This window comes from Pterocles gutturalis, unplaced genomic scaffold, assembly GCF_000699245.1.
Source record: "Pterocles gutturalis isolate BGI_N339 unplaced genomic scaffold, ASM69924v1 scaffold46705, whole genome shotgun sequence".
Classification (NCBI taxonomy): Eukaryota; Metazoa; Chordata; class Aves; order Pterocliformes; family Pteroclidae; genus Pterocles; species Pterocles gutturalis.
The window spans coordinates 1-15,513 of NW_010139951.1; the positions used below are offsets into that span (position 1 = coordinate 1).

Below are 15,513 nucleotides of genomic sequence, written 5' to 3' on the forward strand. Positions count from 1 at the left end.
CCGAGCCAAGGGCTAACCCACCACATGCAGTCAGGAACGGGGTTGAATCAGGTGGAGCCTTCTGAGCTTGAGTGCTTATTCATGCTATTTCTTGCTCTTAGGGTCCATGTTCAGGAAGATACAAATTTTAGACTGTTTTGTAGCTAACTGTCTGCTTAGCCATTCCTGAGCCTAGCTTGTTCAGAATAGGGAAGCAGGAACCTACGTTTTTGTTCTGCAAAAGCCACTAAGTCTGCTCAATCACTTTGTTTCTAGTGAGTCTCTAATACTTGTGCTGAAAGGGTCTTGTAGTGCAATGTACAGTGTGAACAGTGAAATAGCCTGTTACACATTTTTTTTCTTTTTCTGTCACATAGTAGTTCATCAATTTCATTTGCATTTTGTTTTTGATATGTCTGGCTTTCACCTTAGGCCGTGATAAAGAGAAAGTTATGTGCACAAAAAAGTATCTCAAGGCTGTGGGAATGCTAAGAGATTTCAAGAACTCCTCTCAGGATCCAGACTTCACACAGGTTAGAAACTACTCTGTTTTCTGGCTCCTTGCTTAATGCTCTCCCCTATTTTAATGTCACAATTGTCTGTTTTTCACGGAAACCAAGAAATAGTCAGGGACTCTTTATCCTTTGGCTTGGCCCACACAGCTGTCTTAATTTAGGGCCAAGTGGAACAACCAGCTGGCTCTCCAGGTGTGAAAACTTGTGCAGAAGGTATAGGTAGGCTCTCAGTTGAGCTTTGCCTGGTGCAGATTCTGCAGTTCCATCTATGTAATTTTGAGAAGTTCAGTCCAGACTCAAAACACAGCTATGAAGATAGTGTGGGTATTGTCTGTGTAAGCCTTGTCCCAGTTTTACCCTTCTTCTATTCAGCAACTTATTTTAATGTGTGAATCAGGACATTTAGAATCTCTGTGTGGTAACCATAGACGACAAAAGCCATTTTCTATGCGAGAAAATCAAGATCTTACTCTGTGTCCAGGAAACTCAAGAATGTTCCTGGTTTTCTCTACAGTAAGAATTTATTGTGTAACTTAAGTTCAAGTTTGCATGATTATTTAAAAGCCTTAGTAAATACAGAAAGATGCAGCACACTATGAAAACAAATTTGAAACATGGGTGAGGAACAGGAAAATATGATCGTCTCTGTTTCATAATAGACTGAACATTTTCCCCAAAGCCAAGATGAATAGTCTGCTTTGCTTTATGTCAGTACCAGGATTTCTTCACATCATTGTTTTCTGAGAGGACCCTGCTGCTAGCATGTGAAAGGATATAATTCTCAAAATCATCTTTTTTTTTTAGATGCTGTAGTCACACAATGGGTATTCAGTAACTGGGGTACTTTTAAGAGCCATACCTGGATGCTGGCAGGGTCTAAAAGTAGAACTGTTCCTTTTCTTCTGTCTTTCGCTTCTCGTATATCTCTGATAATTTCTGCAAACAGACATAAAGATGTGCAGACTTAGACTTGGTTCAACAGTAGAGGTAAGCATACCTGTGGCTTAACTGTCTTCAACTTGTCATGCAGTGCTGAACCACTCTCTGTTCCTCTTACTGAATAGGTTGTTGAGTTGGATCTCCATACTGTCGTGCCTTGCTGCAGTGGACCAAAAAGACCTCAGGACAAGGTTGCTGTGTCAGATATGAAGAAGGACTTTGAGACTTGCCTGGGAGCCAAGGTAGGGACTAGGAATATTTGGGCATACAAACTAATGCATGCTTCTAGAAGTTGTCTAGTGTTCAGGAACTACATTCTGGGGTTAACTTGTGTGATGTTTGTTTGTCTATTGAAAAGTAAACGAAGATGTTGGAGTGCAGTTTAGAAGATGATAACAACAGTGAGTAGCTTGAAATGGGAATGATGCTTATCTCACATGAAGGTGTTCATGTCCTGTTGAAGTAGTAGTTCTTTCTGATTTTAGATCAATCTTAGGCCTAATGTGGTTTCAACGTACACTAGGGATTTCTGAACTAGCCATAATGGGTGTTGTTAGTAGAGTGGACCAAGTAGCTACTGCACTGAGCTCTGTCCTAACTCCCCAGCTCTTCAGCTTTTGAAGCAGGTTATGCCCGAAGCTCCACAAGGTAGTTTTGCATTCAGTACTGAATCTGTTCAGCAAGTCAAAACTTTGTGTGTTTCTGTGACTCTTTGATGTTGTTGGTGAAGATAGAAAAAAAAAAACCAAAACAAGACCTCTACATCATCCAGTCAAAAATGGTAATTGAAAAAAGAGCAAGATTTTCGTTTGAATTAATATGCCCAGACACTAACGTTTCCAAAATCAGTTTGAATCCTTACCTGATATGGTAACTGCCCTTGTTAAACGCTGTACGGAACTCCAGTGATGTAAATCAAGACATTTAATCTACAGCATTTCCCAATAATTCTTGTTTTGTTACGTGTTCCAAACTTTGTTAAATGACCTTGTGCTTTCAGATCCCTAAGCGTAAGTTTTCAGGGTGTGAACAGTGCCTTGCTCGTCTCTTTTTTTTTTTCAGCCATCAGGCTTTTTTCTCTCAGGTCAGCTCTTAGTATAAGTTTGAGCTGTTTGATATTCACGGCTTAAAAATCTTGTGTATTATGGCTAAAATCTCAGGACTAGATTGTGTAAGAAGACTATATGTGGTCAAGAATCTGGAGTACATGGGATCAACAGCATCTAAGCAATCTGAAGAAAGATCACAGAAACACAGAATGTTAGAGATTGGAAGGGACCTCGAAAGATCATCTAGTCCAATCCCCCTGCCGGAGCAGGACACCTAGATGAGATCACACAGGAATGCATCCAGGCGGGCTTTGAATGTCTCCAGAGAAGGAGACTCCACAACCTCTCTGGGCAGCCTGTTCCAGTGCTCTGTCACCCTCACTGTAAAGAAGTTTTTCCTCATATTCAAGTGGAACCTCCTATCTTCCAGCTTGAACCCATTGCCCCTTGTCCTATCACTAGATGTCACAGAGAAGAACCTGGCTCCATCCTCCTGACACTCACCCTTCACGTATTTCATGTATATATTCATGTAGGAAGAAAACACAAATACATTTTTCTGGAAAGGCTGCCTCTTTTACCAGTAAACCGAGAATAGGATAGAACCCAGAGTTTCGTCTGCCACTTTGACCAGAGGTACAAGCCTTCACCACCAGACCTAAAAGTGCAAGACAGATAGTTTTCATCTGTGAAATTCCCAGCCCATACTAATTTCCAGTCAAAATATGTATATTAACCACATCCTTTTGATTCTTACTTTCTCCTCTTACAGCAAGGATTTAAGGGATTCCAAATTGCTCCAGACCGACACAACAGCATAGTCAAATTTAACTTTGAGGGCTGTGACTTTGAGCTTGCTCATGGTTCAGTAGTGATTGCTGCCATTACAAGCTGTACAAACACCAGTAACCCTTCAGTTATGCTGGGAGCAGGTAAGTTTATTTGTTTAATGTGCCAGTAGTGTCTTTGTGGTGCTGGCAGTGTGTCCTAAAGACAGACACAACACTGATGTAATTCTATATGCACAGTGCTGTTTTTGTAATTTGAAGTGCTAAAACTGAGTTTAGTCCCTAAAGGGTTGCAGAAGCAATTCTGGAAATGATAGCTAGAAATGTGGGTTGAAGAAAATGTGTTTTTCCTACACTATCTTCTCTACAGGACAAACTGGAACTGAATTAACCAGCACCTCTGACCTTCTGTTCAAATGCACAGTAGCTGTTAAGTAGAGTTGAGAAGAGGCTATCAAAAGTGAGAGCCACAAAAAGAGGGACAGTGAAGAACGGTCTATGGGTTTAAGTCTGAAGGTGCTCTGGATGTGGCAGCAGACTACAAAACATACTCTTAGCTAGAAGCGTATCCAGTTGTTACAGCAAGAGTCTGAGGGAATGTGGGGGGTGAGTAGAGAAGGAAAATTGTGTTCTCTGGTATTGCCATCTTTCAGGGCTTTGTCATTTACATCTTAACTTCATCCATCAAATGGTCAGAGTTGGGCTTTGTATCCCCACTTTCTTGCTTGTCACCATTGAAATACTACAAAACAGTAGTCTGAGTTGGTTGTGTTAAATTTCAGGTCAGGAGGTTGTTAATTTTTAACCTGGCTAGTCTGGGCAGGAAGTTCCTCATTCCAAGTGTGTACTCCTGGCAACAAAATGTGAACGAAGGGTTCAGTCTATACTAGCCCAGTTCAGCCCTCTTTCCCAGGTGCTTGGCTACATGCTCATGTATTTCTTTCTCTCCTTTGCAAACATATACATAGATCTTACCTGTTACTGTAAGATCGTCACTGCATTAGAGCTTCCTAGTCTTGTCAGACTGTAGGATGCAGGCTTATTTTCTGCAAAGGTTGGAAGGGTGTGCTGTGGGCAATGCAAGCGCCCTTGACCAGAGAGGATTACTTACTGGTTGAAGTCACGTAACTTGTCTCCTTTGTTCCTGTGTGGTTCTGGGAGCGTTATCCTAAGGATCTCAGCATATGCACTCAGATTTAGTGGGTACTCTTACCTTTGCTGCCTTTCTATACAGTGGCACTTAGGCTTTGACCTCAACAAGGAGAGAAAAAGTAATTCTGTCAGTCCTGGGTAACTGTTTGTACACAATGTTGAGAACCTCTGAGATACCCCCAAGAAACTTGGTAAATTGTCTTTCAGAGTAGGGTTTGAAATGAAAGCAAAGAAAATGTGCAGTGCTCCCATACTAAGTAAGCAGTTAAAAGAAATCCAAAATGTGAGTAGTTTTTTCAAACTGACACTGCATATGATGTGCAGGGACTGTGTGTCTGTGAGGATCGTGAGTGTGTGCTGTAGTAGCCTTGATAGCCTAATCTGACTTTACAAAGGTGTTAGATTAAGGTTGCTCAAAGCAACTTCAGTTCTGGCGTTTCCTTGACAGTTTTTAGAGTTTGACTTTGCATTCTTTTCAGAACTGGTACTGGCAGGAAAACAGAAGCCAACAATTTGTAACAGGCTATCAGGCTCTCAGGTCCTAGGATGAGCGTTTGTTCATGGTCACATTTTCAAAAGCATCCAAGATCTCAATTTTCCAGAGTTTTCCCCGGCAGCTGAGAGTCCTCAGCAATTTCAGGAGTAGGACTGTGTTTTAAAATTGACGTATCTACCTTTAGGCCTCCAAATCTATCAGTGTAGGCCTTCTCACAGAACACTTAAAAGTGGAGGTCTCCAGGTCACATCTACCAGAACTGCCAAACAGCTGGCAAAAACAAAACAGTTTGATGTCTTCCTGTTAGAGGTCGAGTTGGATCAAATCAGAGCTGATGTGTATAAGTGGATATGTGTGTGTGTGTGAGAGAGAGAGAATGAGGCATGGGAATGTGAAGTTTTGCATAGTTTGCATAGCTGTTGCTTCTCTTATGCCCATCCTGGGAAAGGGCTGGAGGGGGCTTGTTTTCTGAACATTTATCCATGTACAGACGATTTGTTTAAAAGGAAGCAATTCAGGATAAATATGTTTCTGGTAACGCATAGGCTTCACTAAAACTTTGCTATGTGCGTTACAAATCCACAAGTGATAAAACAGAACTCATGCAACGTGCTGTGAATTGTGAGATAGCTTGTTTGTGACAAGGGCCAGAGCTGGTGTTCTCATAGCCATCTGCTTCTGAGGACGAGAAGTCATATGTTGGCAGTTATTTGAGCACTGCATGAATAGACCACCATGAGTGGGAAATTAACAATTCATTACTTTTTTTGTGAGACATTTGTCTCACAAGTAGTGTTCTGCGTTTTGAGTGTCTACATGCTGCCCCAGTGTGAGTGCACCTTGTTGAATGCAACTTCCCAGTGGAGCAGAAGTTGCAGACTGGATCTACAGTTGAACAGAGCACTTGAGCTCTAGCTTGAGCTCTGGCATAAGTGCTGATGGCTCACTGTACCATTTCATTGCTGGAAATTGAGCCTTTTTTGTTTTCCAGTTATTTAGTGGTACCTCTGTTAATCTGTTGATCCACCAAACTGTCCCACTTCCAGGAAAAACTGCAACTATCCTTTGCATCTTTCAGGATTGCTTGCTAAAAAAGCTGTTGAAGCTGGTTTGACAGTGAAGCCATACATTAAAACTAGCCTGTCCCCAGGAAGCGGGGTTGTCACCTACTATCTGAGGGAGAGTGGAGTTATGAGTTACCTTTCCCAACTAGGGTAAGAGTGCTTTTCTTACTGTTGTCCTGTGGCTGCTTAACTAAAAGCATTGACAACAAGCAATGCAATAGAATAACTATTTCTCTGTACAGCTGAAAAGATATGGCAAGTACCCTATGGCATGATCCTGCATGAGTTAACACATTGCTGTTGTGCTGGCTGACTTTTTGACAATGAGGGAGAAAGCCTGTTGCCTGCTGTAGCTTCTTGAAGACTCATGTTGTGAAGCGGGAAAATGGGTTATTTTTCAAGACTAATGGTTTTAAAATAACATAAATGACATTGTATTGTTGTTCATTTTGCTAGATAACACATCTCCCAGATCTTCATTTGTGTGCATGAACAGTCACTGCAATGATAAAAATTGAGCGTTCTCAAAAATGCTGTTTCGGCAACAATTAATTTGTTAAAACAGTACATCTTCTGAAAGTGACCCTTGCCAACTGCTAAGTTGTCTTTCTCCAAAATTGCTTTTTGTTCACTGATGATTTTTGTGTTCTGTCTAGGTTTGATGTGGTTGGTTATGGCTGTATGACATGTATTGGCAATAGCGGACCCCTACCAGAGTCTGTTGTTGAGGCCATTACAGAGGTATGCACCTTTTCCTATGCGGCTTATTTAGGTAAGCTGTTCTCTGTTGTTTGCTGTTCTGAGCTGTGTTATACTGTGCACTAACTCTTCTCAGCTGTGTACAAAGTACGTTCAACTTATATTCTCTTTTCTGTGGGAAGTGCTTTGGGATTGTTTGGAAGGAGACAGTTCTGTGACTGTCCAGTCATTGATGTTGCAGCACAGTGCAGCTCTGCAGACCTGATGGGTGCATGGGGTCTGCAAGCACCTCAGCTACCTTTGTCTCAAACTCTGTCTTGCAGGGAGACCTTGTAGCAGTGGGTGTGTTGTCTGGCAATAGGAATTTCGAAGGGCGTGTCCATCCCAACACCCGTGCTAACTACCTAGCCTCCCCACCACTGGTAATAGCCTATGCAATTGCAGGGACTGTCCGGATCGACTTTGAGAAAGAGCCTTTGGGTAAGACAGCGCGAGGATGCTGCTTTTCACAGGATATAAACTAAACTGGTTGGAATTAAGCTCTTCAGAATAGTTTGTCGTAAGGAGATGCTTCAGATGACTGAGTACTTCTGGGATACAAAGCATGTGATTGTTAAGAAACAGAGCAACAAGGAGTCTATGTGATGGAGAAAAGGGAAGGCCAAGCCTGACCAGTATTCTAATTCCACAGGGGCATCTTTTTGGTTATATCCAGATGGCAGTCTCTCATGAGGTACCTGACCTAGTAGACTTTCTATGAGAAGGTATTTCAGCTAGACGACCCTCAAAGATCCTTTCCAACCTAAGTTATTATATAAATTATTCTGGAAGGCCATTGGAAACCACAAGAGAAGGCGTATGTACAGACCTCATCAAGTCTAGGTGGCCTTCTTCTGTCAGACCCTTGCAGGTGAAATGAAGTCTCATGAGTGTTGACAAGGTTAGAAGGAACACGTAGCTAAAGGACACCATTGGTAAGCTTTTATGTTCTTTCTTAATGGAAAATTTATGCAACAAACGTAACAATACCATTTTCTACAGGAACAAATGCTTCAGGAAAGAAGATTTTCCTGAAAGATATCTGGCCATCAAGAAATGAGATTCAGGCTGTTGAGCGTCAGTTTGTTATTCCTGGGATGTTCAAGGAGGTCTATGAAAAAATAGAGGTGAATTAGTCCCCTGGGCGGTAGTTTGATTGATGTACTGTGCTATTTTGAAGATGTTAAATAAGCTGGTCTTGATAATGAAATGAACCTTTTCCTTCTGTTGCTGTTGTTCCTGTTCTGATAAGTATTCAGATGAGATACTTTTTTAAAGAATGGCTTTTAGTTAATTAGTTGGTTCTTACAGATGAGTGTGTCCAGAAAATTGCTCTTCAGTGGTTTTTTTAATCTAACATATAGATGATTTGTTTTAAACAGTCATCCCAGGTTGATATTAGAAAGTGAGATATTCCAGCTTCACAGATGTTTGTTTCTTTTTTTTCAGCTGACACAAAATTCATTTGCATTACTTAATAGCATTCACATCAGAAAAAAAATCTGGTAATGTCTTCCTGCAAGCTTTTCTCAGTTGTTGAAACAAAATATTCCAAAGGTTTACATGTTATTTATGAATAATCATAAATACACTTGAGAATTATGAAGTGTTGTCTATGTACATAACACACGGTATTGTCAGAGAACTGGATGGGTAGCTCTTCTTTCATAATGAAGTGAGGGCTTTCCTCACTTTTTTAATAGAATCATTTAAAGAAAACCCAAACATAATGTATATTGTCACAAGAATTTCCCAAAGTGCTTTAAGAAATACACACGGCTTTTGCTGAAGTCAAATTTGTAATTTTACCTGGACTCTGAAGTAATTCCCTTGCTTCTGAAAACTTCAGTGGGATGTTTTTGTGTGTTTTTCAGACAGTAAACGAATCTTGGAATGCTTTAGATGCTCCTTCAGATAAACTATATACTTGGAATCCCAAGTCAACTTACATCAAGAATCCACCTTTCTTTGATGGTCTGGTACGTGCAGGCTTTCCCTTTGAATCAAGCCAAAGTGTGTAGTGACCTTGACTAATGTTAAAGATGAAGCAAAGCCACTTCAAGGGGCCTGGAAGCACCCATCATAGCCCACTGAGGCCTTGGTTCTCAGATGTTAGAATTGCACTGTTGTATTCATTTTAATACGAAGGCATGAGTGAATCTGAAAATTCTAAGGATTCCCTGTCACATCAGGGCTTTTGAAAAGTCTGCTTTTCCTTTTAAGCTGAAATAATTTTAAATAGTCACAAAGCAAGTGAGGGAAAAGGACAGGAAATGAAACCCACAATTCTGCCTGCCTGTATTTTGTGCCAAATTGTTCAGATTGCTATTTCAGTACCATTTAAAATAAAATACAGATTTCAATGTATGCAGTTGTCTCAGAATCCTGGATTTTTGTCTGCATTCATGCACGTACCACAGGAAGCCTCAGCTAACTTTTTTGCCTCATCTATTTTCTTCATGCATGAACTTGCATGACATCATATTTTGTTCACCATAAACATTTTTAATAGGGTTGGTTTTTTTTTCTTTCTTCTGACTTGTATAAAAAGGGAGACTTTATTTTGCAGTTTGCACTTCTGAGAAAGGTAAAGGAATTCTTTGTCACATTGTAGTGATTTTGTTTGTATTTGTGATGGTTTAGACTTTAGCTCTTCAGACCCCGAAAACAATAGAAGATGCTTATGTCCTGCTGAGTTTTGGGGATTCTGTGACAACTGACCACATATCTCCAGCTGGGAATATAGCAAGAAATAGTCCTGCAGCCCGCTATTTGACCAGCAGAGGGTAAGCACTCTTTCTTGTTCTTGTTATAAATTGGGAAGAGGAAACAAGCCACAACTACTGTACCGTGTTACAGGAAGACATATCTGCTGTCTGTTCACATATGCTTATATACCTTGATGGATGCCTGAAGAATATATAAAAGAAGAAAGAAAAGTATTCCTTTCTCTGCTGTTTCAGCAGCTCTCACCAAGTGTAAGAACTTGCACGGAATGTGCACGTCAATTACACTGGAGAGCTGAAGACCTTTGTATGGAGAGAGGGGAAGAAGATAACTTTCAGGCTAGTTTTTGCAGTAAGTCTATTAATAAATAAGGGAATTGGGATTTGTCTCCCTATCGAAGCAAAATGCTCATGGTATGTAATGCCAAAAACTGGTTTTATACTCACTTCTTCTAGCATGTGCAACTATTTCACAGATCTAGGTTATCAGGAGCAACAGCAGATCCAGAAGTTCAGGTTTCAGAGCAGCTGCAAAAACTGGCAAAGCTATTGTAGCTGGAGTCCAAACTGCTGTAAAATGTTGGTCTTTTTCTGTTGACAGCCTGTCAGTGTAGTACTCTGGGTTCAGCTTAATGGATGACTAGGACTTGTTGAGTTGCCTTATTCAGTCTTCACAAATAATATAGTAGTTTTATTCTTTGGTTTAGCACTTCTTAAAACTTCAGTGGTGTTTTAAGGAACACCACTGACATTATAAAAAAATATTTTCACTGGACATAATTCTGGAGAGGAAATTTATGAAAGTAGTGTGATTGACTGAAAAGTAATTGCACTGAACTCTTTGGCTCTCTGTTGTCAGTCACTTTGAAATCTAAATAGTTCTGCACACATTACAAAACATTTTGTATATCATAGCTCCTGTTTGGATGTAGCCCAATGTAAACAGTCCAATTTTCTGTCATATTCCACACATTTTTTGTTTACTGGTTAGGCTGGAGTGTCCCCTCATTCCCATATCTCCATTTGCAAATGAACTTTTTCTTCTGTACTTCTAATGTGCGGCAGGGGGTCTCTCTGCCTTTTAGATGTTTAGCACAGTTGTGTCTCTACCTTTGTTCTAGATGCTATGGTAATATAAATAATGAGGAGGATTTTCAGTAGCCAGCTATTAAGAAAAGTTGTATTGCGTCTTCTGACCTAACATGAGTTATATCCTTGTGTCACTATCAGATGCTGTTTTCTAGGGGAAAGGATGAGAGTACTATGGAAGCTGCTTTCTGTGACCAAGCTCTAGGGACACTAGTATTTTTTTTCTTTTTTCTTTTTTTTTTTTTTCCCTTCAAAAAATTAAGTATCAGCTAACTGGGTGCTACTGCCATGATGGGAACTATGTACATACCTGCCTCAAACACCAGTTCATCACTTTCTAAAACACAGAGTGTTTCAGTCTAAAAAACCCCACAGTTTCCTTTCTTTCTTTGTTTTCTTTTCCCTTAATAGCTTGACTCCTCGAGAGTTCAATTCTTATGGCTCTCGTAGAGGGAATGATGCTGTCATGGCCAGAGGAACATTTGCAAACATTCGCTTGGTGAACAAATTTATTGATAAGCAAGGACCTCAGACTGTCCATTTCCCTTCTGGGGAAACTGTAAGTACACATGGTGCTCTACACTGAGGCTCATTGACAGCAGAGTGGATTAGTACTGGCTTTCCTTCTTACAGCTTAGCTCATTTACTTAAGTGCCTTTTAAGTAAAGTTAATGAGGGGACAGGAGCTGTATTGACCTAGGGAAGCAGGTCACACATACTTACATAACATGGTGCTATCAGGCGTATCAGTATATATCAGTATAACCATGGTGGGAAGTGGTAGTGGAAGGTGCAGGTTTGCCCTGGGAGTGAGATCAGGCTACAAGAGACAAAGCACTCTATGGTTAATATCCTTAAAGTGCTGCTTGGTGGAAAGTGAGGCTTCAGCTTTTTATGTGGGGACACTTTTTTCTTTGTTTCCCTGAAACTGTGCTTCCACCCCAAAAAAAGTGCATAAAATGTTTGGCATTTTCATTCCAGCTGGATGTGTTTGATGCTGCTGAAAGATACAAGCAGGCTGGCCATCCTCTGATTGTGCTGGCTGGGAAGGAATATGGTGCAGGTAGTTCCAGAGACTGGGCAGCTAAAGGACCATTCCTCTTGGTGAGTGACTACAGTAAACTAGAAGGTGGACAGTACTGAAAAGTGCATTCATTTGTTAGGAAGTCTAGCTTATGACGCACATTCTGGGTAGGTCATTCTTACTTCTGGTAGCGAGAGCTATTTTGAAATCTCAGCTGCCTCCAAGGGCCACAGCAGAGTTGCAAAAGCTATTTAAATATTAATAGATCCTGTTCAGACTGGAAACCTTGACTGATCTTCAGCTAGAAATCCACAAAGCTACACGAGAAAGGCCAGTTTCTTTATTTCTGCTTCCCATAACCCTGTAAACCTTGAGTGTGCTTCCAGCTACCTCCTTCTGCTCACTTTGCAGGGAAGATAAAAAGTGTAAGAGAAAAGTAGTCATCAAGGAAAATGAAATCTAGCATGGCTTCACCATGCAGATTGCAGAGGTGCTTAGGAGTATTGTTATAGGGGCCTAACAGAAATCCACATACAGTGAAATATCTGTTTTGTTCTTTGTCTGTCTTGTCCTACACTATTTACAAGCCTGACCTCTGATTCAGGCTTTCTCGGTGTGGAATTTGTGAAGGCAATAGTGTGTGTATTTTAAACAAAGTTTTAGGAGAGTTGGTGTTTTAAGATTATGTTTGTCTAAGTTTTGGGGGTTTTTTCCAGTGGTGATTTTTTTTTTTTTTTTAATTAACTGTATTAACATGTAAAAGTCAAGAAATTAATTAAACTGCAGCCTGGAGCTTGTAGTATAGCAGGGCAACACTGAATTAGCAAGAGTTAGAGAAATGACTAGTGGTGCTCCACATAAGACTTGAAGTATGCAGGATTCCTGAGAAAGCGTATGTAATTTTTTGGCAATCAGACTTCTTTTAAACATGTTTGAAAGTTAACGTGTAATTAAGTCATCCTGGACAGTCTGCTATCAGACAGACCTGCTGACTCTACCAGTAGCTGGTAAATGAAACGGAGGAGACCACAATCGTACCAATTTCCTTCCTATAAGCACAGAAAGACTATCCTGAACCATGAAGATAACTATACCTGTTCTGTACTTCCCAGGGTATTAAAGCTGTGCTTGCTGAAAGCTATGAGAGAATTCATCGAAGCAACCTAGTAGGGATGGGAGTGATTCCTCTGCAGTATTTACCTGGAGAGGATGCAGGGACTTTAGGACTCACTGGACGAGAGCGCTACACGATTATCATTCCTGAACAGCTAAAACCACAGATGAATGTCCAGATTAAGGTATGAGACACCTAAGGGCTGAATTTTCTGAATCACTATAATCTCCCTCAGGATTAACCATCTCTTCAAACAATGTGCTTTCATTTGGCAGCACACCCAAACTGTTTCATTTAGCACAACACTGTCCTGTATTTTGGACCAGTCTTTCAAAGTTCACTATAGTTTTTTTCTGTCTCAGTTAAATGTTTGAAGCACAATACAAAGTGAACTGTAAGTATTAAATTAAATAAGTTAAAATAATATATTTAAATGAATTTAAAATTAAAATAATTGACAATTCAACAGGCAGAATATTGTACCCTGCAGCATTCAAAGTGAAATCTAAGCATACCCAGCATAAAATCTAGTTAAACTTCAGGCCCTGTATTTGAAAGACTGCTTTTTGTCTAGCTTTGCCTCCAAACTATGCTCTTTTTTGAAAAATATTAGTATCTACGATAAAAATTTGGTTTATTCTTGATTGGAACATATGTAAAACTGATTTACTTAACCTAATAGCATAAAAGTCTGCTTTTTTACTGCAGTTAGCAAAACAGTCTACTTATTGCATGTTCATGTAATGCAGGTGGTTCCCCTGGGTTAGTTTCTCACAGTAGTTGTTTACATATGCCTTATTAACTGTCCTGAAACAGGGAAGGTATAGATCCCAAAGAGCTGTTCAGCTTATTGTTCACAGACAAACTTTGTGCATTTATCTGGAAGTACCTGACTAGAGAAGTCTTCAGTAAAACACAGTGGTTTTATTCAGTTCATGCAATTGTCTTTGCACTTTTCTGATTCCCCAACACTAAACCTCAAAGAAAGCTAATGATATTGGTATTACTGTTGTACCTAAGCCAGAAGAATGACTATATAGAACATTAAGAATTAGTACAACCACTTGAAAGGATGGGCAGCTTTCATGCCTCTAGGCTTACATCAACAATAAATCTAAATGAGGCAGCAAATGCAGTGCAAGGAAACTCTATCTCATGTTTGTTGTGGTTGGTTTTAAACCACTTTCCTCTTAAGCAGCTGGCTGTAGTCTAGTGTGGAAAGAAATACCAATGGTCCAGTGCCTGTTCACTTCAGCTTTCTCTCACAATTTCTTAAGATGGCAAAACTATTGTAATAGTCCTTACTTTATTATGATGTCATGTAACGTGGAAGGTTCTGCTGCTTGAATGAATTTCTTTGACCCCAACAGCTTGATACTGGGAAAACCTTTCTTGCCATCATGAGATTTGACACTGACGTGGAGCTCACTTATTTCCACAACGGGGGCATTCTGAACTACATGATCCGTAAAATGGCATCGTTATAAAAAACACGAAGCAAAAACGTCCAGGTACACGCCTGCTTCTGCTGAGCACAATGAAACTATCGTAATCATAAATTTGAAAGCACGAACCATAAAGTAAACAGTTTTTCATGGATTGGATTAGAAGGCTTGTTTACAATGCTGAATTATTCTGTGTATCAGGAAACTGGACATGCCCAATTCAAGTTAACAGCATTTATTATTTGTTTTTTATGGTGGTTGGCTTGACTTACCTTAGACTTAGCAAAAGTCATTAAAATACTGCTGGAATCTGTGGAACTGTTGAAGATCATAAGCTGATTTCATGTATTTTGTCCATTTAATTTGACTCTGAAGTTAAGTTCTGTGCTTATATCAGTGGTCCAAAAATTAACTGATAGTATAGAAAATAATTTTTATTCCTTCCTGATTGCCTGATATTGACTTGCTTTCTTATTCAGTTGACCAGCATCTGAATCTAACACTGAAATTAATTATTCAGCTGTTTATTAATTTCAAAAAATGTGAACTTTGTTGTTTTAAATCTAAGCCATTGTGGAAAGGTGGACCTATTGGGGATATTATTTCTAATGGATAAAATTAAATTTATTTTAAGAAGCTTGGTGGTTTTTGTCATGTTATCCTCAGTACCGAGATGCAGAACAAAGCTTTGACTTTAAACTCTTCTCATTGCCCCTGTAGAAGCAGAGTCATGCAAGTCTTGACTTCTTGTATTTTAATTCTTGTTTCTTGGAATAATCTGCATGAGACAAGATAAATACAGATACTGGCAGTCTTCTGTAATCAAACAGAATACTGCTGTGATGTACTTCCCTCTGTTTTGTGTCCTCAAAGAGACAATCTACCACAATTTCAGGATCCTTGTCAGCAATTTTTATGGCAGTTAGCAACCACTGATTGCACTAATGCATTCACTGAAGTCAGCAACTGCCCAATCCAGAATAGCACATGAATCTATTTACAGTGATAATAAATATCCTTTTACTCAGAGATAAACAAAGTTATAGTACTAATTTTTACTCTTAACTGTATTTAAAATGCCACAACAATTAACATAGTGGAGAAATTCTTTCAAAGTAATCTCCTAATGTATTTTTAGTACAGTTGCCTGCAGCTGTATCTGCAAAAAAACCAATGAAAATTGTTCTGAAAGAGGGATGGGATAGAGATTACACTGTACCTGCAATAGGCTCTTCTTGTGTTGGGGCTTTGTACTGAGCTACCAGCAAACAAATACCACACAGCTGCTTGCTCACTCTCCTGTGTCCTGGAGATGAGGGAAAGAATTAAAGGGGTAAAGGGAAAAGAGACTTGTGAATTGAGTTGGGAACAATTTAATAACTAAGCTACAAGAAT

The 15,513-nt window shown here is 39.7% G+C and overlaps 1 protein-coding gene across 1 annotated transcript; it reads left to right on the plus strand.

Moving 5' to 3' along the window:
- Positions 1-411: 411 nt before the first annotated feature.
- On the plus strand, positions 412-14,258 carry ACO1 (aconitase 1, soluble; the record flags this gene model as incomplete). Its single annotated transcript, XM_010083487.1, has 13 exons — positions 412-512; positions 1,559-1,675; positions 3,255-3,414; positions 5,997-6,132; positions 6,639-6,723; positions 7,005-7,161; positions 7,723-7,847; positions 8,595-8,699; positions 9,364-9,506; positions 10,947-11,094; positions 11,517-11,639; positions 12,672-12,857; positions 14,044-14,258. Coding segments are annotated over 13 exons (1,703 nt in total), but the record flags the coding sequence as incomplete, so codon positions are not given.
- Between the last annotated feature and the right edge of the window lie 1,255 nt (positions 14,259-15,513).